At 37.8% G+C, this 24,145-nt stretch overlaps 6 protein-coding genes across 8 annotated transcripts in view; 1 reads left to right on the plus strand and 5 right to left on the minus strand.

Annotated features, from left to right (window-relative positions):
• Positions 1 to 1,588, minus strand: part of LOC116000910 — a 4,520-nt gene extending 2,932 nt beyond the window's left edge. The window contains exons 1-4 of one of the 2 annotated variants that reach the window (XM_031240781.1): positions 1,198 to 1,588; positions 884 to 1,001; positions 541 to 734; positions 425 to 452 (exon numbers count right to left, since the gene is read on the minus strand). In XM_031240781.1, the coding sequence (XP_031096641.1) occupies positions 425 to 452; positions 541 to 734; positions 884 to 1,001; positions 1,198 to 1,467 (610 nt within the window). In that variant the 5' untranslated portion in view covers positions 1,468 to 1,588. Of the gene's footprint in view, positions 1 to 424; positions 453 to 540; positions 753 to 883; positions 1,002 to 1,197 lie in introns of both variants that reach the window. The other variant, XM_031240780.1, reaches the window with a different exon arrangement.
• A 1,431-nt stretch (positions 1,589 to 3,019) lies between these two features.
• LOC116001506 lies at positions 3,020 to 6,017 on the minus strand. The gene is made up of 2 exons (XM_031241379.1): positions 5,599 to 6,017; positions 3,020 to 3,661 (listed from the first exon to the last, which is right to left on the minus strand). The coding sequence occupies exons 1-2, from the start codon at positions 5,913 to 5,915 to the stop codon at positions 3,166 to 3,168; spliced, it is 813 nt and encodes a 270-aa protein (XP_031097239.1). The 5' UTR covers positions 5,916 to 6,017; the 3' UTR covers positions 3,020 to 3,165.
• Positions 6,018 to 6,202: 185 nt separating this feature from the next.
• LOC116000889 (DNA replication licensing factor MCM2) lies at positions 6,203 to 12,183 on the minus strand. The gene is made up of 17 exons (XM_031240753.1): positions 11,863 to 12,183; positions 11,481 to 11,659; positions 10,375 to 10,568; positions 10,073 to 10,256; positions 9,407 to 9,626; positions 9,114 to 9,321; positions 8,903 to 9,037; positions 8,611 to 8,802; positions 8,306 to 8,478; positions 8,041 to 8,229; positions 7,826 to 7,942; positions 7,613 to 7,697; positions 7,370 to 7,519; positions 7,156 to 7,281; positions 6,896 to 7,078; positions 6,635 to 6,796; positions 6,203 to 6,543 (listed from the first exon to the last, which is right to left on the minus strand). Exons 1-17 carry the CDS (start codon positions 12,123 to 12,125, stop codon positions 6,427 to 6,429), a joined length of 2,877 nt encoding a protein of 958 aa, XP_031096613.1. The 5' UTR covers positions 12,126 to 12,183; the 3' UTR covers positions 6,203 to 6,426.
• A 366-nt stretch (positions 12,184 to 12,549) lies between these two features.
• LOC116002872 (pentatricopeptide repeat-containing protein At5g39680-like) lies at positions 12,550 to 15,095 on the minus strand. The gene has a single exon (XM_031243056.1). The coding sequence runs from the start codon at positions 15,084 to 15,086 to the stop codon at positions 12,999 to 13,001; it is 2,088 nt and encodes a 695-aa protein (XP_031098916.1). The 5' UTR covers positions 15,087 to 15,095; the 3' UTR covers positions 12,550 to 12,998.
• Positions 15,096 to 15,309: 214 nt separating this feature from the next.
• Positions 15,310 to 16,518, minus strand: LOC116002737. The gene has a single exon (XM_031242908.1). It carries the CDS (start codon positions 16,256 to 16,258, stop codon positions 15,614 to 15,616), a length of 645 nt encoding a protein of 214 aa, XP_031098768.1. The 5' UTR covers positions 16,259 to 16,518; the 3' UTR covers positions 15,310 to 15,613.
• A 4,372-nt stretch (positions 16,519 to 20,890) lies between these two features.
• Positions 20,891 to 24,063, plus strand: LOC116002670 (probable protein S-acyltransferase 7). Of its 2 annotated transcripts, none has more exons than XM_031242830.1 (6): positions 20,891 to 21,031; positions 21,521 to 21,707; positions 21,929 to 22,111; positions 22,391 to 22,696; positions 22,927 to 23,160; positions 23,243 to 24,063. In XM_031242830.1, the coding sequence occupies exons 2-6, from the start codon at positions 21,597 to 21,599 to the stop codon at positions 23,672 to 23,674; spliced, it is 1,266 nt and encodes a 421-aa protein (XP_031098690.1). In that variant the 5' UTR covers positions 20,891 to 21,031; positions 21,521 to 21,596; the 3' UTR covers positions 23,675 to 24,063. The 2 variants fall into 2 exon arrangements, with proteins under 2 accessions (XP_031098690.1, XP_031098689.1); XM_031242829.1 differs by having other exon boundaries at positions 20,892 to 21,397.
• The last annotated feature ends 82 nt before the right edge of the window (positions 24,064 to 24,145 follow it).

The raw sequence follows: 24,145 nt of genomic DNA on the forward strand, positions 1-24,145 counted from the left end.
CTTTTCTCCAACCCCCCCCCCCCCCCCCCCCCTCCCTGCACTCCCATATCCTCATGCCCTGGGCTGCTCTGTGCTGGCAAATAACTGCCATTACACCATTTGGCTTCTGGTCATACACTCACCATGACTAATCTATCATTTTCAAGAGCAGATGAGCAGATCTAGTGAAGCGCTGCTTGCTCTCAAATCATTGACATTGCTGGGATATGGTGATGGACTATTGAATGCGTTGGAGCTAGCTATCCATGTTGAGTCTTGAAAAAGTGTTAAATGGCCCCATAGTTTTTTTCATGTGGTACTGGTACATAAAGGTGAATGGCACCACTAGGTAAAAATACTCAAGCCCTACATTATCTATGTTGCATTACAAACTCTAGAGGAGTAATTAAGTCACTTTAAAAGAAACACCAAAATGCAAACTTACACTTCTGCAGCTGCTCGGGACTCATGTTCTGCAATAACAAAACACCAACACAATAAGAAATACTTTACTATAGACCAGTAATCCCTGGTGGAAATCAAGGAGATCTTTTGAATCACCTGAGCTTTTGGGTTGGCCAAAACACATCTAGCCATGAAGTTCGCAACTGCATCTACAACCTGTTCCTCATTAACAATCACATAATTATCATTATCAAGTCCGCTCCTTTCCTCAACATTGCTTGGAACCATATCATCAGTTACCCAGACCCACCAACTTGGCTCTTCATTGTCAATTTTAATCAGAACTTCAGCTGTTTCCATGTCCACATCTAACAATTAAGATTATGGCTTCAAAAATCATAAAAGCTAAAGAACATAATTCCAGCCACGGTAATCTGTTAATATTCCAGAATTGGTTAAAAAGAAAAACGAAGCAAAACTTAGATCTCAAATTCCCAACCTGATGCCTCCTGGAACGGAAATTTACAAACAGCACCAGGGGCCGAATTTGGATGCAGAGATTCCAGTTGTTTCAAAAAGTTCGCAGAATCAACGGCAGAAATCAGCCTATCATGGAGCTGAAAATTGTCCAATTAAGATAATGCAACTCAAATTAGAAAGAAAAAAAAAAACAAATATTTTACTAAACGAGTTAATTTTCATTTTTCCTTTTTTCCTTTAGGATGAAACTAAACAAATGTCTAAATTATGCTCTTCTTATCAACAAAACCTTCATTTATTTTCTATCATTATCATTATCATAAATGTACATACATCGGATGGGCAATCCTGCAATAATTTAGGAGATTGCGAAATAGGCTGTAGAATATTCAGATTTTGTTCGAGCAGTTGCCTTAGGCGTTGGTTTTCCGATCGCAAAGCCTCCAAATCTTCTCCTACTTTGTTCGATTGAAGTGACGGCGGCGACGGCGCCTCCTTGTGACCGTCGTGGTGGTAGTGGTGACAGCACTCCACGGCGGTCCATGCCACGTCGGCCACCTCCAACACAGTCTTCGCCACTTCAATTGGATGATTAACTTTCATGGTTTCTCTCTACAGCGAAACAATCGCGCATATAATTTATTACGGAGTATGTATGTATGGATAGATGAATGGATTTCGATAGAATTGCAAAGGTGGGAAACCCTAGGTCTGGTGGCGTGTAAAATTCGTCAAATTGTTGTCTTATGAGAAAGGCTTTTTTTATAAAGCCCCCTGTTTATTCTGAAATATCACTTGGACCCTCTAAAGTTTTGAATGATTTATTTTTCTCCAAAAAAAAAATACTCTAGTATACTTGAACTCTTATATGACATTAATAACTATGATATTTGATATGCTTGAACTCTTATAGCTTTCAAATCATGAAGGATTGATGAAGAATATTGTTTCTTTTGTGGGCTTATATGATTGTACTATGAAGTATACATCATATTGTATTTGTAAGATATATTTACACTGAGACTAATCATGTTCGTGTTGGGTAGGACCTCAAAGATAAGAAAAATATACTTTTCATAAGGTTTAAAGAAGTTGCATTCTTAATCCATAGCTCAAACCTGAAGCCTGTAGTTGTAATTAAAACATGTTTAAATATAAATGGATAAAAATCGCCCTCCATGTAACATTTTTTATGCTCAATTGTGTTTTAGAATCTTAATTGTTTCACTTATTTTTTAAATTTAAAAAGTTAACTACCAAATATCTTGTCAAAACAAATAAAATTTAATGGCAAATAAAAGTAGTATGTAAATATAGTTTTATTAATCCACCAAAAGCAAATATACAAAGAGTCTAGATCAAACCAAATCTCAACAAAACAGAGACAAACCTGCAATATAACAATAAAAAACGGTACCTAAACTCATAGTGACAACGCCTCCTCTCATGGCCACATGCCCGAGATCCACTAAAGGCACGCGCGTTGCACGTAATGCAAGGCCCAACATATATCCATATATATAACTTATAAAATATATGTTCAGACATTTTTCATGAAATAAGAACATCTCAACGTGCCCGAGATCCACTCCGCCCCCTAGTACGCTCCAACTACTCCATATAAGCCTCATCAGCAAAATCATCCCCATAATCCGACTACCCAAAACTCAACTCAAGTATGTAAATATAGTCGTTTTTCTATTGAACTAGCAAAGGCATGCGCGTTTCACGTAATGCAAGGCCCAAGATATATCGATATATATAACTTTAACATAAAATGTATGTTCAGACTTTTTTCATGAAACAAGAACATAACATTTTAATATTGACATTATGAACATATAATAGAATAATAGATCATGATGAGTAATTATAAGAGAAGTATGTTTCAATTTTCTCCTTAAAGTTGTGGTAGGTTCAAGTATAGAAGTGTGAGTTAGGGGTTCAAGTGATGCTTACTCTTTAATGACCTTTTAAAAAAAAATATTAATGACATTTTCTTTTTAGTCATGTTTTCCTACTTTCAATATATTTCACACACCCCAGATGCTCTATCGAGCCGGAGCGTGAGGGACCCTTGAGGTTGGGGATTCAACCTTTTGGAAAGAAAAATTCACACACAACATTGTGAAATGACCAAAAAAAAAAAAAAGAGGAAATGAAAATAGGAGCAAGTCCTAGTCTCTGTTGCTAATTTCCTTGAAATAAGAAGTGCTTTTAACTAGTCTGCAGTAATCATCTAATTTAAAATAGGAAAACCCAAAATGATTGGCAATGTGGAAACTTGGAAGGGTGAAAGGCTCATCTTTTGCCTCTATGTGTGACTTCACTTGTTTTTCTACTAGCTGTTGTTTTACTAGGCTGAACAGATTTAGTGTCGTCCTTATCCTCGCTTGAAACGCCTTCATCAGCAGCAGCGATATCCTTGGAGTACTTTTTAACCCGCAAGGAAATGAGGATGCTGGAAAAGATACCAAGAACCGGGAAGATATAAGACCAGACCTGAGATTTTTGTGACCCGGATGCAGAAGCCACAGCAGCACCCGCAAGACTACCAATCGACGTGTTCTGCAAGATCATAGGCAGGCAGCCAACTGCGGTAGGCAGAAGAAAATCCCAAAGGAACCTGACTCTTGTTGCCGCTAGTGCATAGTTGATGATGTAAGAGGGTATAGGTGAGAAGCGAGCAAGAAGAACAAACTTCCATCCGTCCTGCTCAACTCCCCTAGAAAGCACATTAAAGTATTTGTTGCTGTGGGCCCAGTTCGTAGCGGAGCTAGAACTCTTAAACAAAAGCCTGAGGAAGCAACAGTATCAATGTCAATCAATGGCTCCAAACCATGCATAAACACACACATATTGGATTCCTAATTGGCCGCTGTAATGTAAAACTGTAAAAGAACTTCTGACCTAGGAATCCTAGGGCATCATCTATAACTAGGATGAACAATGTAAGCACACACATAGAGTGAAAAGCATTAGGAGTCTCCAGGGCCAAGACATACCACCAGTCTCAAAAAGAACTTCCACAGGTTGTTTGGTTGGAAGAAATTGAAATTCCTTTCCTACCCTAATTCCCTCCTTCCAACCAAATGGCCTGAACTTACAGATTGCCCACAGAGACGGAATTCTATAAATTGAAATTGAAGTCATTTTGAGTGAAGTGAAAAATCTTTATCAACTCAACCAATTCCCAGTGCCCACCCCCACCGCCAAAAAAAAATCCTTCCGTGAATGCAATCAACACATCCATTGCAATGCAGCATCAAGAAAATAAACAAGAGAAAGAAAGGGTCAGAGGTTGTTATGTTATTGCTAAATGAAAAAGATTGATTTTCTTTCCTTAATATTAGAACACAACAATTTCATATTCAGTTAGGTAAACAAGGAAAACATTTTGCCTTTGTGCTGTGAAACAAAATAGAATCTAACATACAAGCAGGAAATTTATTACGTTGATGCCATTGACCTTGGATGGATGGTCTCCAATGGAAAGTTTGGGTGTAAATTCAAATGAAGGATAAAAAATTGTGTACAAGGAAGGTTTTTTAAGAAGAATCAGATGATTTTATTCACTTCCGCTTCAGGCGTTTATATACATCAAAGACTAACGCCATTCCCTAGCAAATAACATAAACTAAGCCACTGCAATTAAATCCCAGCCACTACATTATTTGAAGGAAAATACAAATAAAATGCTCTCCAACTCCTATGTGATAGCATGCATGACCAGGACCAATTCATGCATACCTGTTATTTAGGATTTTCCTTTGGCACTCTTCGTGAACGATGTGGCACATCAGATATATATTCATGAACTTTCCCTTAGAGAGATAAGTAGATAACTATTGCCATACATTTACAATTCTCTCCCACCATCATTTTGAGGTCTCCAAGTTCTTTGCCATCTAAGGTTTCTTCCACAGCACAACATTATTGGTGGCATAAGACTCAAGAAGATATGCACCTGGGAGTCTGGGACTAGGGTTTTGGAGGAATACTGACATGCCACTAGAACAAGATTTTATACACAAGAAAAATCTGGGAATTATCTCTATCCTGGGAAAGTAGGATTTGCCTCAACACACTTTCCAGAAAAGCTATATGGACTACCAGCCGGAAAGATGATCCAGCAAAGGAGTAAAGCAGAGGTCTTGATGTTTTGGTGGTAAGGCAGAAGGGAGGGTAAGCTCTGTTTGACTGTTTGTCTTTGTAGTCCACTACAGTGCTACTATCTAGAGCATTGTATCCATATGTGACTTTTTAAAATATTGTTTTACTCTGAATGGGGGTAACAATATTACTGTACTAGGAAACAACTTATTAGAAAAATTTGTGACTTAATTGGTTAATTATTTATGGCTTTTCTTCTTCTGAAAGCAAAATTTTGTTATTAAATCCATAATTATGTGCATTTTATACAAAGTCATTTCCCTGATACACAGAACAGAGTACAGTATAGAATTCCATAACTTGATAATCATAATCCTCAATTTAGAGGTTTCTCTTAGCGTTTCAGAAATAAACTTCTTTTTCCCCTCTGATCTCTTGAGAAATGTGCAGGGTTTGGCAGTTCACAGAAACAACAATCAACGTATACATAACCGAATCACCGAATAAATTTGAAAAATTCAATGAACAGCAAGGGTAAAAAATAAAATAAAAACATCAAGGACTTTGCATTAAGCTTCAAAGTGAAAAATTCAACAAGAGAAGAAGTTGTGAGAGGCGTACCTGCCGATCCAGAAAGAGAGGGAGGCGCCAAGGAGCTTGGCGGCAAAGACGCATAAGACGGCAGGGAAGAATCCGAAGAGGAAAGAGGCGCCGGCCTCGAAGAAGACGGCATAGGGCAGGCACAGCGCCAGTGTGACGGTGTGTAAGCCAACATAGGCCGGGATCGCCCAGCATCCCAGCCGATCAGACATTTGCTTAAACCAATCAAAAGCAGCATCCTTGTCCAGCTCCCACCCATACTGCTTGCTCACAGCCCTCAGCGCCACCGCTATCCCCACCACCGCCGCTATCGTCCCCCATTTTCCGCCCAATCCCATATCCAACTTGAGACGACCTCGTAATGCTCCTTTCTCCCTCCGTTTACCCGTACGAATCGGGACAATGTATTGCGTCTGTATTCCTAGGCTGGGCTAAAACTAATTGGGCTTTTCAAATTCTACATTTCTACGCCTCTTTTGGTTGCAGACTAGCAGGTCAATAAAATAAAAATAAATTCAATGACGTCGGAGTGTATTTTATTGAACAAATCAAACTAATTTGTTTTTTTTTTTTTTTTTTTTGCTCATTAAGATCACAGTACATATTTTGTTAAGTAACAGAGAAATTGAGTTAAAGATTAGCAATTGTATATGGAATTAGAAATCATTTTGCAAAGGTAATACAATTAAAAGGTAAAAGCAGGGCAACAGTAGCAGCCTGCAAGCTCCAGATACCGTCACTATTTAATAATCACTCACTATATAAACACGTACAGATCTATGCTACTGTTACATTTTTAAACGCAACACAAAAAGCCCAGGCCTGCCCGCTGAATGTCTAATCTTTAAATCAGCTAGAAAGGCGGTGCCTTATTACACCGCGCGCCTCGTCCAGCTCAAAGTTGGCTCTAGAAAATTCAGCACTGGTAAAGAATTCTCTAAGATCTGAGATGCCATAATCAAGTGCCTGCACACAAATGTTATCAATTAATACTCTCCTTGACCAGAAACAAAATTATAAGGACAGGATTAGAAATTTAGTTGTCTGTCTAAATCACCTTGCTTTGCAGTTCATCCACTTTCACAGTAATATGGCTCAAATTCGCAGCAGAGCCAGACATGATTTCTTCCATGTGGATAGCATCCTTCACCAGCCCGCGCAATAGATGGAGCACAATTGCATTGAAATCCCTTTTAAATGTCATATACCTTCTGAAGCTCTGCAGACAATACACAACAAACCACTCATTACATAAACTTCCTTGTGGGGTAGAATAACACTTCAAATTATATGGTAAGCAAGGGTTCACTATAGTTACCCTTTGCAAAGCTTTCTGAACTCCAAATTTTTGTGTGGATATGAATGATTCCAGAAGGACTCGAATAGCCATGTCTACATCTTCTTGAGTAACATGCTGCCTAAGGTGCATTCTTGCATGAGCTTCAGACATCCTAATCATGGACTCTAGATGCCTCACTGCTATAGGAACTCCTTGTCCATGCTACGTGTTTCAAAACCATAACTTAATATTAATATAACTTATAGTTATAATGATTTCTTAAAAGGGAATTTTCTTACTGAAGATTCTCTTCTCAATTCAGCATAAACTTGTGTGAGCTTGTCTAAATCAGCATCATGCAACTTTGGGAAAACATTTAGCTTCGCATAAGTTAAGTACTTCTTTAGCAAATCTTGAGGAATTATCTGTGCACAGAAGACAAATTCTCAGCGCATTAATAACATGAAAGTTTGATAAATTTGGCTCCCTTGCACAAAGAATTCAAGAACAAACCTCAGGATCAAGTGACACATTAGATTGGAGATCATCCTGAGAATTATTCATGGACTTGTCATCCAAATTGGCCCCTTTTGGTTGTGACTTGAAATGACTGTCAACAACAAATGTTGCTAGCATTTCATCAATCACTGGGTCAACCACATCCTGCACAAAGCAAAAATCCTTCCTGGTCAATACAGCTCATAAAAGTAATTAACAGGAAAACCAAATTCATGTAAAAGAAATCAAGCATATAACCTTGACAACACACATAATATCAAAACGAGAAATGATTGGATCTGTTAATTCTACATTCTGTGAAAAAGTCTTTGAAGAATCATATCTGCAACGGATTATTATAAAATATTGGTTAGTGAAGTAATAAAAGAAAAAACAAAATGACAAGCTTAATTTGTATAGGTAACCAAACATTAGATAAACTAATAATTAAAAATTCAACTACTCATGCACCTTCCTCCAATAGGATTTGCAGCAGCAATGACGGAACAGCGTGCCTGAAGAGAAGTGATGATACCAGCTTTTGATATACTTATACTCTGCTGCTCCATGGCTTCATGAATACTTACCCTGAACGAATAAAAAGAATGAGTTAGAGGGGAAAAAAGTCTAGGAAGATAAACTAAAGAATCAAGTAACAAAAACTAGAAAAGGGTGGCATTTCCAACCTGTCCTGATCATTCATCTTGTCAAACTCATCTATCAGACAAATTCCTCTATCAGCAAGAACAAGTGCCCCCCCTTCAAGTGTCCACTCACGAGTGACTGGGTCCTTGTGTACTGCTGCTGTAAGCCCCACTGCAGATGCTCCTTTTCCAGTGGTATAAACAGCTCGCTGCCCTGTTTTCTCAACATACCTTAAAAGAAGTTTCTATTGTTAAATTACCAGTCACTGTCAACACTCAACAATTAAGTCATTTTGAAAATTCTTACTTAAGAAATTGTGACTTGGCTGTCCCTGGATCACCTAAGAGAAGTACATTAATGTCTCCTCGCAGCCGATGTTTCCCTTCAACAATTTTTTCTTGGCCCCCAAAAAGTGCAAGAGATATTGCGGTCTTTATGTCCTCATGACCATATATAGATGGAGCAATTGATTTAACAATCTGATTTCCAGAACAAGTTTTCAAAAGTATAGCAAGAGAATTTAGTACTCTAACTCCAGCATTTTTCAGATGGAACAACTTGCCAATAGATAAAACAGTAAAATTGATTGAAAAAGGGGAAAAGCAGCATACCCGCTCTCCAATTCTTGGATCTTTTGCCAACTTCTCTATTTCTTCTTTGTCCTCTTGAGTTAATTTGTAAACTGAAAAGAGATCATGTTTCTTTGTGACATAATTTGCTTCAATAACAGTGGCAAACACAGGAAATCCATTCTTGGTATTCAAAGACAAGTCAAAATTGTTCGTATATATCCCTGTGACTTCCTGAAAATCAAGAGATAGGAAAAGGCATGTGAATCAGAACCAACTAAGTTTACGACCAAGAGTTAAAACAACTATACAGCCAAATATATTAAGACTTTACAATCTCTTCTCCAGGACGGGCACAATCAATAAGATCATTCAACAGTATCACTTCCTTGTATCTAGGAAGTCGACCAGCAGGCACTATTCCTGGGCTCTCTTGTAGTGTCAGTTTCTGATAATTCCTGTAAATTGTCTGCCAAAAAAACAATGTAGGTAAATCATCCAACTTCTTATTCCTGCAGGTACAAGAAGACTCATATGAACTTCACCTGCTCAACATTGACTGTGAATGGACCTTTTGACTGGCACTCGGGACATGAACCAACTTTGACTTCAGAATATGAATTCTGGAAAAAGGGGCCCAAAACTGACCCACACTTGTTGCAATCAAACTTTACTTGCTGCAGCTGAGGAAAGACTCCGGACCGTCGGGTAACAACTCCCCCAATACGAATCATGGTGTTCAAATGAATCTGCCTGAAGAAAGGAATGAAAATTCTCATGACTAGTGTACAACTTCAAGGATATTTATTGAAGCAGATAAATAGGATTGCCATTTTACCTGATATTACGAATCTGATCATAAACTGGTAAATTTGTAATACGAACATGGATCTTTTGATGGATTTGCTTATAGTTGGGATGCAAGTCAAAGACAACCTTGTTCGCGACTTCCTCCATTACTTCAAGGACAGACTGGGGTGCATCTGCCAACCAGATGGCAATATTGGGATGGATGTATATAAATTGCTTGTAATCAATCTCAAGGCTACACTTGTTAACTGCAGACAAGAAATGAGCTAGCTGAGTCAGAGAGTAAACATGAGACATGTTAGAAAATTAGGTTGACAGGAGGATTCAAGGGTTAGAAAGCATATGTATAATGAACTTGGAATGTAAAAATCAGATACTTTCTTCTAGGCATGAACTAAGTTTACTTTCCTAAAAGTTTCAAATAAACCCTTAATCCAAGGGGCAAGGGTGCATGATTGAACTCTTGAGATACAAAGAAGAAGCACAATCAACTTGCTTTCTTTACAAAGTTGATCACAAAGGTATTCACTTAGGAGAGATATCTCTCATGAGTGTCATGATCATTCTTCTGAACATGGCAATACAAAGATCAAATGTCATGATTACTCTGTTAGTGACTCACCTAATGCTTTATAAAGTCATCGTGCTATAGGACAAGAAATACCAAGTTCAATCCATGCACTGAAAGACATACCTGACACCATCTCATTTATCTGTTTTAGATAATCTTCCTGCATAGTCTTTGGGTTTACATATGTACGCAAAAATTCTTTGAACTTTTTTGCAATAAAGCGCCGAACTTCATCCCGTGTGACCCACTCCCTAAGAGTTCCCTGAACCCTGTACATCTCAAACTCTCCTTCATCATTGTCTTCATCCTACAAAAAATACCCATGAATTAGTATATTGATAATAAAAGAAAATCCACAAATTGGCATGTGATGATCCTCGGTGATTTATGAGTTAAAAAAGGCACAATCAGAAACATGTCCAGACCTCATATGGATCATCATCAGTCTGATCTGTCATTGGCACATCTCCCGGGCTACTCCCTCCCCCTCTCCATCTAGCTCCCCCACCCCCTGGTGAACTCTGCACTGCATCACTATCATCAGCACTTCTAGGTGTCGTTGGGGGTCTAAAATCAGCTCGAGTTCTTTTTGATGGTCGATAGTTTTCATCATCAGTATCTGCAGCAAAACAGCACATGTCCAGTTTTAGTATTTGGATAACAATTCCTCTAATATCTGGCTCATAAATGAAGGGGGGAAATACGAAGTAGACACTTCATAAATGGCTGAGAGAATCAGAGCAATTAATATGTTTATTTGATGCACAGTGGCTATCAGAAAATTTTCAGCATACCATGTATTCATTAATGAATTGCATAACATGATAATGCTGACAATGAGGCTGCTTCACTAGGGGATGCAAAAAAAAAAAGCAGTAGTGAGGCAATGAGAGACATTCAGCCTCAGACAACTGAATGAAGCAATGAAATAGTGCAAATTGCTAAAATGATAGTAATAGTTTTGAATAACCTACAATTGCAATGTGTAAACCCAAACCAAATATCAATTTATAATGTATGGAGGTATGAAAGAAAACTAATATCAGACTAGCAAATAAACGAAGGCAATAATTTAATTATGGAATTTCATAAATACTCCCAGAAGAAGGGCAAAGGCACACTCACTGACTGTGTGACCTATTCTGTCACTTGACATGCTGAAAGCACTCCCTTCTTTCGTAGGTAGATAAAGTAGTTTTAATTCCCTTCCCTCACCCCCCGCCCTCCCCACCCTCTCTCAGCAGCTGCCTCTTCACAACAAGTACACTCCTAGACTAGTTTTGTAAACAGCCCCTTACACTTAACATTGCAGAACTTTTTTATTTTTTTTTAAATGCTTTAATTAATTAGCTACTAGATCATGTTAATAGTCTACTGGGATAAATGTCAAACTTTTTGTGTGTTTATTTTTTGTCTCAGAGCAAGGGATAGTTGTATGTATCCAAGTAACATTCTTAAATTAAAACATAGAGCAAAAAATTGCAATAATAAAGCAAATTCAAGAGATACGAATGGCAAAAGATAGCTGGACCTTGATCATGAAGAAGCTGAGGCAACTTGCGGTGCGAGACTCGAGCATCTCTGGTATCAAGCTCGACCTCAGCAGCGCGGCGGTCTGCCATGATCTGATCAAATCCCCTCTCATCTTCTACCGAATCATCTAAACCAAGCGACTCGTATTGGTCCTGTTCATCCATTCTTTGATAGTCGCTGATAATTTGAAGAAATTAAAGAACCCAAGCAAAATCAGTGCAAAAACCTCTACAGTCGAAATGTCAAAATGTCAAAATAACAGCAAAATTACAACATAAAAAAAAAAAACATAGTGAACATCTACTTTCTTAGCTTTGATATAATCTAGTCTTTTTGGTTTTGCTTCAAAAAAAATTTTAAAAAAAAATAGCAGTACTAACTCGAGGAAATTGTCGTGGAAAAGGTCCTCTCCTTCCTCTTCGACATCGACTACATCATCAGGCTCGTCTCTTATGATCTCCGGATCCACAGAAGCCTCGTCTTCGTCGGAGTAAGGCTCCGACGCATGGCTGGTGTTGTACGGCAGTTGATCCGTGTTGAATCCCACCGAGGTAGGTGAATCAGGTGTCGACGCTGGGTTTCCATTTCCGTCGTTGGGGGACAATGGCGGATCGGACGGACGCCTATCACCTTCTCCCGCCATTTCTTCTGTCTGTCTCTCTCACTCTCTCTCTCTCTCTGAGTGGATAGTGTCTGTGTGAAGTTGCTCTGTAGGGTTAGGGCACACCAGCGCACGGTAGTTACACAGACAGGGCATTTGTTTTTGGCGGGAAGTTTTGGCGCCATAGTGAAGCTATGGGCTAACGCTGACCGGCTGACCCAATAAAATGCACTGTTGTGGCCTCTAGTCTTTGGGCCAGTACATATACGTTGGACAGATTTTTATTTTTATTTTTTAAAGATGAGCGAATTGAACTATTTATATCGTGGACCAGGTCCATAGTGTCCTGATACAGTACACATAATTTGACTTTATAATTTACAAAATTTATGTTCATAATGCACATACCTAATAACCCATAACTGTTGACTCTGATTCAATACACAGAATTTGACTTCATAATATACACAATTCATGTTCATAATGTACAAAATTCATGTTCACAATGTACACATAGTGCCCTCGTCACCTCTAAAGAACATGGACTTGCCTTGACAACCATGCTGCTTGGTCTGCTGTTCTGATTTGGTGAGGTAACAAGGATTCTTTCACCCTAATGATAAACAGTCAAGGGGAAATATGAATACAACCCATTCACTTAAAATTTTATTTTGAATATGGGATCAAGAAGGAACTTCCACCTCAGGTTCTTGATGTAGATTCAGTTGTTCTTCAACACCTCTCCCCATGACACTTCTGCAGACTGCAGTAGTTTGAGTTTTAGAACTTGAAAATAGGCTTGAAGAGGAAAACACCAGATACTTGATGAAATATTAGGTGTATATCTCCTTTTCAAGCTTATAATCAGCAACCTCCTCTGGAATCAATTTAGTCCAATCCATATCAGATCTGTTATCACCAGTAATCAGCACAGGAACATAATCCATCATGGAAGCGATGGAAACGGTTGGCATCTCTAATAATTATAACTCTACGCGTGACCATTGCAATAAGTTTTGCTGCAGAATGGCAATCATCACACGTACGCAGGTTCTTAATGACACGAACTGGAGCATGAGGAGGCGTCTTCATGAGAGCATACGCAATAGCCAATTTCTCGCTGTGATAGCTAAGGTAATCTTCTTTCTGTTCCTCCTCAACGTCGTGCAGGTCAGAAGCGATATTGGGGACATAACCTAACGGTTTTATCATGCTCAACAGCTCCCTTACCTTCTCATGAACCTGAACAATCTCGGGATTCATGTTATCACCAGAAACGAAGATGTGGGCATTATTCTTAATCTCGGTCCAGCTTATCCCAGGTTCCTTTTTGACATTCCTTTCCCTCATAAGCTTCCTCATCCTTGCAACTCCATCCCATCTTTTCACTCTAGCATGCATATTAGACAACAGGACATAGGTTCCCACATCATAAGGATACATATTCAACATAAATTCTGCAACCCTTGTACCTAAATCGTAATTTCGATGGACATGACAAGCATTAAGCAAAGTCCGCCAGGCAACAACATCCCAGGTGATCGATGTGGACCTCATGAAGTTCTCGGCTTCGTTGAGTCTCCCAGCCTTACCTAGAAGCCCAACAACACACGTATAATGCTCTAACCCGGGCTTAATGTTCATTTCCCTCATTAGATGGTTCAAATAGTAGAAACCTTCGTCTACTTGACCCGAGTGCCCACAAGCAGATAAGACTCCTATAAAAGTTACATAGTTTGGCTGTTCTTTGGAAGCCAACATGCTCTTAAACATGTTAATCGCACCCTCGCCAAATCCATGGTGCGATAAACCAGATATCATCAAATTCCAAGTCACTGTATCTCGGTAAACCATGTTTAAAAACAATGTACGAGCAGCTTCGATAAGGCCACACTTTGAGTACATATTGATCAAAGCGTTCCCAACAATACCGTGATCCTTATATCCCGTCTTCTCAACACGTGCGTGTAATGAGTTTCCATACCCAAGCGCTGCTAGACTAGCACAAGCGTTCAGCAGCACCGCGAAAGTGTATTCGTTTGGCAAAACGCCCTGCGTATCCATTTGTGGGAACATTTTCAGTGCTTCCTCGAAGCACTCACTCTGCAAGTAAGCAGCCATCAATGTAGTCCAAGACACCACGTTTCGAGTTTGCAGAGAGTCGAAGATTTTTCTTGCAGAGAAAATTTCGCCACATTTTCCATACATGTCCATTATTGCACTACCAATAAAGAAATCAAACTCTACACTGGACTTCAATAACTTGCCATGAACTTGCAAACCAAAATTCAAATTCTTGAGCCGAGCACAGATACCAAAAGCATTAACATATGTAACATTATCCCATTTTAAGCCATCATCCACCATTCTTTTCAAAATTCCCAATGCTTCACTTACATACTCGCCATCCAAAAGGCCATTGATAAAAGAATTGTAAGTGACATTATCCGATCCCGAATCCAATACCCTCATAGCTCCTTCCACATCTGAAGAAATCGAGTAAATGCTAACAAGCCCGTTCTTCACATACTGATGAGACAACAACCCGGATTTCACCACATACCCATGACACTGCCGCCCCTCATCACACAAACCATTGCTTGAACAAGCAGAAAGAACTGTCGATAAAACATACTCATTTGGACGCAAACTGCCCACTGCAATCATGTCTTTGAACAGTTCAAGAACATCATCCACAAAACCACTGCGGAAATACCCTGCCATTATAGCGCTCCAGGAAACAATGTTTCGTTCAGGCAATCTGTCGAACAGATGGCGGGCAACAGGGAGCTGGCCACACCTCGAGTAAAGACTGATAAGAGAATTATGGTGGACAACATGGCATTCAGAGGCTTGATTGGATACAATCAAAAGGGCGTGTATGATTTTTCCAAATTTGAGGTTCTTATTGTCTGCTAAAGTTTTTAGCAATTTGATAGTGTGCTCAGTAGAGAAGATTATTTGATGTACGCTGGGGAGAGAAGAAATTCCCATAGAAAACATGAGAATCAATCTTTCTTTCTGTGCTATTCTATTGACTACTCCTTAACCTCAAAATGTTTTTCTACTCTTCATACGAGTAAACAAGATTTTGTCACTAATTAATCAAATATAAAAAATTAACATATATATTTAAAGAATTGTTGAAAAAAAAAATATTTTCCCGCCAAATGGGCAGTTAATTTTTTTATTTTTATTTTTTATAAATAATGTTACTCCATAATAATTTAACAATTAAACGAACGGAATATATTATCATAACCCTGGTTTAATTGGAATTGTAGTAAAAGAAATCCTCCGATCAGAGAAGCGAGTTCAAACCCGGTTAGTTGAACTCGAAATGATACTATCATACATTCATCAAACTAATGATAGAAATGCTTCAAACTCGCATCACTAAATAACGCGATCGAGTATTAGTTGTTAAAAATAATTAGTTTAAATTTTAAAAAATAATAATAATAATAAAACTGAAACATCTCCGGCGCCGGCGGCCGGATTATTCTGAGATGCAGCACAAGCTAGCGGTCTCATGCACTTCTCTGAATCATCTCCTGAAGCCTCTTGAACGATTCGAGTTTCTGCAAGCGCATCCGTTTATGGAACTTCTTGATGAACAAATCGGCGACGTGGTCGATCTCGTCTTCCAGGCTGAACTTCTCGCCTTCGTCTTCCTTCGAGCTCCGAACCATCTCGATCACCGACGCGTTCGGATCGTCCTCCTCCTCCTCTTCCTCCTCATCGAACAGCGAGTGCCGGAGATCCGGATACTTATCGTCATCATCGTCGTCGTCGTAATAACTGTATTGATCAATCAGGTACTGATGATGATCGTGTCCTCCGCTAACCGCCTCCGCCTCAATGTGAGTGCTCTCCGAGGCGGTTACGGCGTTTCTGTTGGCGAGGTCCTTGGCGGCCAGTGCCGCCTCCTCCTCCTCCTCGGCGTCGCCGTCGTGCGCGTGTTGGGCGAGCAAGGCGTGGATCTTGTGAGAGATGGCTCCGATGCCGAGGCGGCCTTGCAGAGACAGCTTCCGGCTCTTCATCAAGGAGAAGAGCATGATTCGAGCTTTCATAGCTTCGGTTTTGTTTCTAATGGCCACGGATTTGGACTTGGCCAGAGCACTCAACACTGAAACAACATGCTTCACGAAAACGGCCACCTTACTATTCTTCATTTTCACTATGATTTTCTCTGATCTGATCTGATCTGATCTGATCTAACCTAACCTAATCTTTTGCTTTGAATTGATCTTTAATTCGCGTCGGGTTTTTGGTGCAATGGCTGAAATTAAAATCTAAGGTATAGTGGGAAGATCGAAATAGGATGGAATATTATATTGGAAGTAGGACTGAGGGCTTGACTACATACACAACATATATGGAAGCTGTGCTGAAATAATAGAAGGATGTTAAGGAGGGTCTTATATAGAACTCAAAGAGTGTGTTTTCCGTGCTTGCCAGCGCTTTCTTCGCAATTATTAGTACGTAATCCTCTTGTAATGTCCCACCTTAGTGAGATTTAATTTAATAATTATATAAAGGAAGTTATATTTTATTTGGAGGCTTAATTCCAAATTTGCCCCTTGGATATTGCTTTTTTTACTTTCTCTTTCAATTTAATAGTAGGTTGAGAAAGTAGTTATAAACAGATACTACATTGTAACAGAGTCAATAGTACTAAAAAAAACAGTAACGTTTCTCTTACCTTCCTAGCCATGGCCTAGGCAACTGCGCATGGGACCTAGAACTACATTAAAGGACTGGTATGTAGGAATATAATGGAGTAGTTTACGAGTTAAGTGCAAGCTTTAAAGTTCTATATCAAGAATTTTTGTTTTGTTTTGTTTTTTTTTTTTGTTTGGTTTTGTTTTTGTAAATACTTATAATTCTTTACAAGTTAGTATTTGTTTTATTATATTTTTTCAAATTTTTTAGCCCAAAGAATCAATGATATGTTTCCACCATCGGAATTTGATCCTGCGACCACCCAAATAGTAGCAAGTAAGCGATCTAACTAAATGAATCAAATAAGGTGCCGGCAATGGCGTAGAAGGTAGGGATCCAAACTTGGTTAAATCTTGCTACAATGCTATAGGTAATAATAACTTGTTCGAATTGGGTGAAATCGCTAAGGCTATGAAATATGAGAAACACATACACCAAACACGACATCTAAATACTAATTGATCAAACGTGAAACAATTAATGTTACAAGCATTAAAATCAAAATTAAACCCAGCTCTATTTTGACCTTTGCATAACTTTACAAGTTTATAGAACTAAATCTCCTATCTAAACTTGAGAGTTAACTTGTATTTCATCTAATTTGTACAATTTTTGTAAGTAACAATCTTGAAGTGGATAGTATACCTTAACTTTATATAGCCTTCTTTAACCAAGTATACAAGTATATTATATCCCACAATGTAAATCTTAAACATCATAAATGAAACAATATTAATAAAATAATACATCTGTCAAGCATTAGTGCAGTAAAATATAAGTGGTGAGGAACAGATGGATTCTTGCTTTTGAAAAAGATATAATAAAGCTGCAAAGCAAACCCATATAAGTTGGCTTCTGCACTTTACTTAGCAAGGGAGGAGAAACTCTGGGGTTGCTTAATTAGGGCTTAGGACCAAAGTCCTTGTGTTGTTTACTTGTTTAGAATTTTAGATATTTTCTTTATAGTAATAAAGATAAAACAACCATTTATGTGTGGCTTGCACGTGATTAAGAATACAATATTATTTTGCTTTATAGAGGGTGATGAATATATATAAATATCTACACGTACAGTGATACATGCACATGTGTAGGTATGTGTATATATCCTATATCCTTAGCTTATATTACGAGGGAAAATTGCATGAAAAATATGATCGCATTTGTTTGCTTAATTTTCTATCTTATTATTAGCTTCAAATATATTAGTAATCATAAAACTTAATAATTATAATTTTTCGTATTGGTCTTAAGGTGCGTAGTTAAGATGTACGGTTTTCTATTTTAAGGTGTGTGGTTTTCCTTTTTTAGGTGTGTGGTTTCTGTGCTTAAGATGCATCAATTTTTCAGTGAGAACTTAAGGTGCATTTTTGTTGAAACTTAAGGTGCGTTGTTTTACTTCTTAAAGTGTGTGGTTTCCCTTCTTAAGGTGCGTCGTTTGTGTGCTTAAGGTGCATTAGTTTAAAGCTTTAGGTGCGTGATTTATGTACTTAAAGTGCATCAATTATAATATTTATGTGCCTCATTCATCCCTACACACACATACAAATTAAATCTGTGTGCATTAATAAATGAGTTCACAATTTGAGCGCAAACAAAACCAAAACAAGTGTTCACCTTTAAAATCTCGCACAATCGTAAGTGCACACACAATAGCACATATGCACATATGAATCCAAAGACAAGAACAACAAACAACGATTTGACATAAATGGATGGCGACATACACACTAACTAAAAATCATAAATGCACACAATGCCCGATTCAATGCATACTATAACCAATATACTAGGATTAAATGAGCACACTGAAATATAAGCGCACACACAATTTTAGAATGAACATAACAACATACACTACAATGCAATGCACACATAGCGCATACCTTATCCTCCATATGACACATTTACAAGCACACGAATATATATTAGAGTGCACACTTATAGAATAAGAAGTGCATATGTATGGAACTAAAAGTACACAATCACACCAAAAACACAATCTTACGAGAAATTACAATTCTATCAAAAATATACCTCCTAAAATTTTGATAACACTTACAAATAATAATATTATGACTTATAAATGCACACAAAATTACTAATTCACCCCTCCATAAATATATATAATAAATAATTCAACAAATCATGACCATACATGAACTCAAGATTGGCCCTTTTTTTTTTTTGATCAGAAAGGAGGGGATGAAACCCCAGGAACACATCTACAAATTCCTCTCACTACCTCTACACTGTCGTGTTCGGCCTAATCTATCGTCCTCAATTAGGTTCAAGATTCTTTGCGGTGGGTCTCTAATATCTTTGTATGAGTCTACACTGTGTCTGGCCATCTTGGCAATGCTATCTGCAACCATGTTTTGTTCCCGAAGTACATGATGCACTTGTATATCCCAATCTTTTTTCATCCAACTATGGCCCTCCTCAACAAGCATTCGGATATGTCCTATCAGGGTATCACGACCATTGATCCAATCCACTGCTTCTTTCGAATCACTTTGGATAACTAAATGCCGAACATCTTTCTTCCAAGCCCATTCTAAATCTTTGACAATTGCCCAAACTTCCGCTTCAATGGCATGTGTTGTGTAGAACGCTTGCATGAAACCTCCTAGCCACTCGCCTTGTGATTCTGTAGAGCACCACCGCACCCTGCAGTTCCTTCCGCATCTAGGCTCCCATCGACGTTGAGGCACCCTTAATTCTCATATGAACTATGGAACAGTAGTGGCACCGCCCAATACAAAGTTACAGACCTGAAAAGAAAAAGATGCTAAGGAATCCTCATAATGCGAAAAAAAAGAAGAAGAAAAGGAAAAGGTAAAATTTAGTTGATGAAAATGATAGGGGTCAGTTTAGTATTGACCACAAGATTATTAGACAATTTTTATATTTAATTTTCAAATATGATTTTTGTCACTTTGATACAATGATACGTGATTTCCGTTTTTTAAAAATCACATCTAGTCATTCAAACAATTTTTTTGCTAAACAAAACTCCCAAAATGTGTCCTATTTTCTATTTGAAATTAACTAGGAATAAGATTCAAATTGACCACAGAACGTAACCTGAAAGTGCAATTAGGCCACTGAATGAAAAAAATGTGCAATTATGTTACTGTACACTTCAAATGCATGCAATTTCACCTGATAGCATGTTACCTTCCATTTCATCAGGTTGCTTGCTTACCTGGATGATGATGTGGTATTTTAAAATAATTTTTTAATAATAAATATAAAAATTAAAAATTAAAAAATATTAATTTTAAATATTTAATTTTTTTAATATTTTAATACTAATATTTTAATTTTTATTTTTAAATTTTATTATTTAATAAATATTAAAAATTAAAATTATAAATTAAAAAAATTAATTTTTTAATATTTTCAATTAATTTTTAATTTTTAATTTTTAACTTTAAAGTTTATTATTAAAAAATTAAAAAAATATTTTAAAATGCTAACTTACCATCCATGTAAGCAGGCAACCTGATGAAATGAAAGGTATCATGCTATCAAGTGAAATTGCATGCATTTGGAGTGTTCAGTGGCCTAATTGCACTTTTTTTTTTCGTTCAGTGACCTAATTGCATTTTCAGGTTTCGTTCAGTGGCCAATTTGAATCTTATTTCCTACAATTTTTTTCCCTAAAGTGTTTATACATTCTAGCCGAATATGCTTTTAATTTAAACTTAAAAATATGACATGTTTAACTGTTTTCTATTTGCAATTTGGTTAGAATGTTTGAAATATTAAATGCAGCAAACAAATAGAATTTGTCTATCAGATATTGCAAAAAAAAAAAAAAAATCAGTAGGTAAAATAAAAAAAATTAATATAATGCCATGGGATTAACATTAGTGACTTTAGTATAGGAAAATGGTTTTTTTTTTTAAATTAAATATTTTTTTTTCTCTGAAAGGGGGAGATGCAACGAAATGATATTACAGTGAAGAGATACCGTTGAAGAATATTTGATCTCCAGATGAGAAGGAAGGAATTATTGTTGTGTCATCATTTTTTATCTCTCAGTAAATTGATTAGCGCGACAAGCAAAGGTAGAAAAAGGGGAAAAATAAAAAATAAAAAAATAAAAAAAAAAGGTAAATTCCGAATTAGCAATAACGATCCGAAAATCGAGCTGAGAGGTGAGAGGGAGCTCCGCCTTGGCCAGAGACGGCTGGGAAAGGAGGGTTCATTTTCGTGTATGATCAAACTTCAGAGCCTCCTTTGCTTTCTCTCTCTCTCTCCTGCTCTCCCGCCTGATCCAATCTATCCCCGCTCCGGCACCGATTAGATTTTCCGGCAACTAAGGACAAGAGAGAGGGAGAGAGCCACATTCTTCTCCCCCTTCTTTCAAACCCTCCCTGCATTCATTGCTCATCTTTTCCCTCCCCCATTATCAATCTCGCACTCGGATCATCATACAGATATATACTCTTTCCTGTTTTCCACCGCTAAATTTTAACAATAATATTGCAACACGAATCCAAGGCTTTCTAATTCTCATGCATTTTGATGATATTTTGAGTGAATTGAATACCGGAATATGATATTGAATGCATAACCGGGTTGGTTATACGATGCCGTTTGAATTGAATTTTACGTTTTCTCTCTGGTGATTTCCTTGGAAATATACGTGCGTGCATGCTCGTTTGATGTTTGTAACGCGGCTACTATACGTGTTGATGCAGAATTGAATTGGTGATTTGTCGGTGACTTTGGAGAATCCTCCTGTGTTATTGATATCTGCCGTGCTTGCAAAGGAATATGTATCAAACGTCAACTGCATCTTCTCATGATCTATCTAGCACCAACCGGCGAATGATCGACGTTAATTCTCCAAACATCCGACTTTATCAAGTCTGGAAAGGAAGTAATGTACGCTTGGCCCAATTTCTTCTTCACAATTCTTTCTACTTCTGCTTTTGTATGATACAATGTATGTACCAAAAAAAACGGATAGTTATACAAATTTACTCGATAACAGTGTATAGCATCCTCTGAAGAAAATTTTGAACTCGTTATGTATGTGTTATTTGCCATATATGTTTGAATCATTGAAGTTGGAATAGCTTATCCTCTCTTATTTGTCTTTGCAGAAATTCTTCTTTGGGGGCAGACTTATATTTGGACCAGATTTCAAATCAATATGTTTCACATTGTGCTTAATTTTGGTTCCAGTACTCTTCTTTTGTGTTTTTGTTGCAGAAGGACTTATCAATAAACTCCCCAGCCGAGTAGGCTATATTCTTCTAGCAGTAGCTGTTATTTTTACTACCCATGTGAGTTTTTTCCCTTCCCTGGTCAAATCTGAAATCCCACTTTATCTGCTTGGAAATCCTTATTTTATGAGCTGTTAGCTACTTAGCTTCCCTTTCAACAAAATAATAGACATTATCTGACTGGAAATCCCATGTTATGAACATTAAACTGGTTGAATTGAACAAAGATTAGCTGTGGGATCTTAGTGTGTAATATCTAGTTTTTGAGAATATAAATATGAGATTGTTAGATTATCATAACAATAATCTCTAATTTATTGATTATGTCAAGGAATGCAGATTATTGTTCTTCTGTTTCTCACTTCGGGAAGAGATCCTGGAATAATTCCCCGAAATTTCCACCCCCCGGAACTAGATGATGAAGCAGATACATCAAGTATCTCAACTGACTGGGCAGGGAGTCAGAGTGGTATAAGTTTACCCCCAACAAAAAGTGTTACAGTCAATGGAATAGTTGTCAGGGTCAAATACTGTCAAACATGCATGCTATACCGCCCACCACGCTGCTCTCATTGTTCTATATGTAACAACTGTGTTGAACGCTTTGATCACCATTGCCCGTGGGTGGGACAATGTATTGGAAAGGTAGGCGTAAGCTTGCTATCAGTCTGGAAGAATGTCCTGTAAGCATGGTATAGTATGTCCTCATAAATTGAGTAGCCTAACATAGTTATGCCATTAAGGCCCATTTTAACTATGCTCCTTCTTTACCTACTGGGTGTATTTTTCTGGAAGTCTTCCTTTTGATATGTTGTTATTATAAGTATCATTATTTAACTTTTAACCTGACAGTCTTGGTTTCAACTTTTTTGCAGAGAAATTATCGGCACTTTTTCATGTTTGTTTCCTCTACAACTCTCTTGTGCCTGTACATTTTCGCTTGCTGTTGTGTAAACATTAGACTGATAATGAAATCAGGAAATTTCTCTTTCTGGAAGGCTTTTGCCAAATCACCTTGTTCAGGAATTCTTATGATATATACATTCATTGTTTCTTGGTTTGTTGGAGGTCTCACTTCATTTCACATATACCTGATTCTCACAAATCAGGTTCATTTCAGTTTTCTTACAATTGATATATACTTATTTTTGGTCCACTCTCTCACCCTTCATAGTGCTGTCCTTGTTGCAGACAACATATGAGAATTTCAGATACCGCTATGAGAGGAAGATGAATCCCTATAATATTGGAATTGCCCACAACTTTAGGGATGTCTTTTGCTCGACAATTCCTGCTTCTAAGAACAACTTCCGTGCTATGGTGAAAGCTGATTTTTCTTCAAGCTTCAACAGTTCAGCATATCCAACAAGCAGCTCCTTGAGCCCAGAAATGTCCAAAGTAAGCCACAACATAGAGATAGACAAAAGACAGACTGTTGAGAAAAATGAGTTTGAAGACATACGAAAACAGATTAAGAGCATTGGTGACTTAGAGAGATGTGAACCTAAACGCAACAACTGGGACCATAAACGGGAGAGAAGTCCTGAATCACATTTAACGAATGTCGAGACTCAGGTAGAACATGGTGCAAAGGACAGGGAGAAGAACACCAGAGCACGCTGACAGTTGAATACGGTCCTTCAAGGCTCCAAAAAGGTTGGACATGGGCCTTAATCTCAAGGCGTTCTGAAGATTTGGTTGCTTGGGGAAAGTAGTGGACTATTACCACTGCTCCTGCCTGACTGCCTAAGACTACAAGTAATGCAATGTAGTTGAACTCCCTCCAAGTGGTTTTCTGGCGTAGGGAGCTGGCTTAAGGGCTTCTTATGACTTGAAGTGATGACCAGAGAACATATTTTGTTTCTGGCGTGGGGACAGTGATGTTTGTTGTAGTGTGCTATTTGTAATGCCTATGATACGCTGTTCGATATGCTTATTTATATTGTGTATGGTTAGCAATACACTTAAATCAGGATTAGAAACGGGGAATCAATCTTTTTTAGTTTACTGCATTTTCTTTCTTTCTCCTCATCTCATGCTCCCTGACTTTTTCTTACTGCTTTTGCAATGCCACTTTTATTAGATCAAGCGTGT

The sequence above is a fragment of the Ipomoea triloba genome, chromosome 13 (assembly GCF_003576645.1).
Source record: "Ipomoea triloba cultivar NCNSP0323 chromosome 13, ASM357664v1".
Lineage (NCBI taxonomy): Eukaryota > Viridiplantae > Streptophyta > Magnoliopsida > Solanales > Convolvulaceae > Ipomoea > Ipomoea triloba.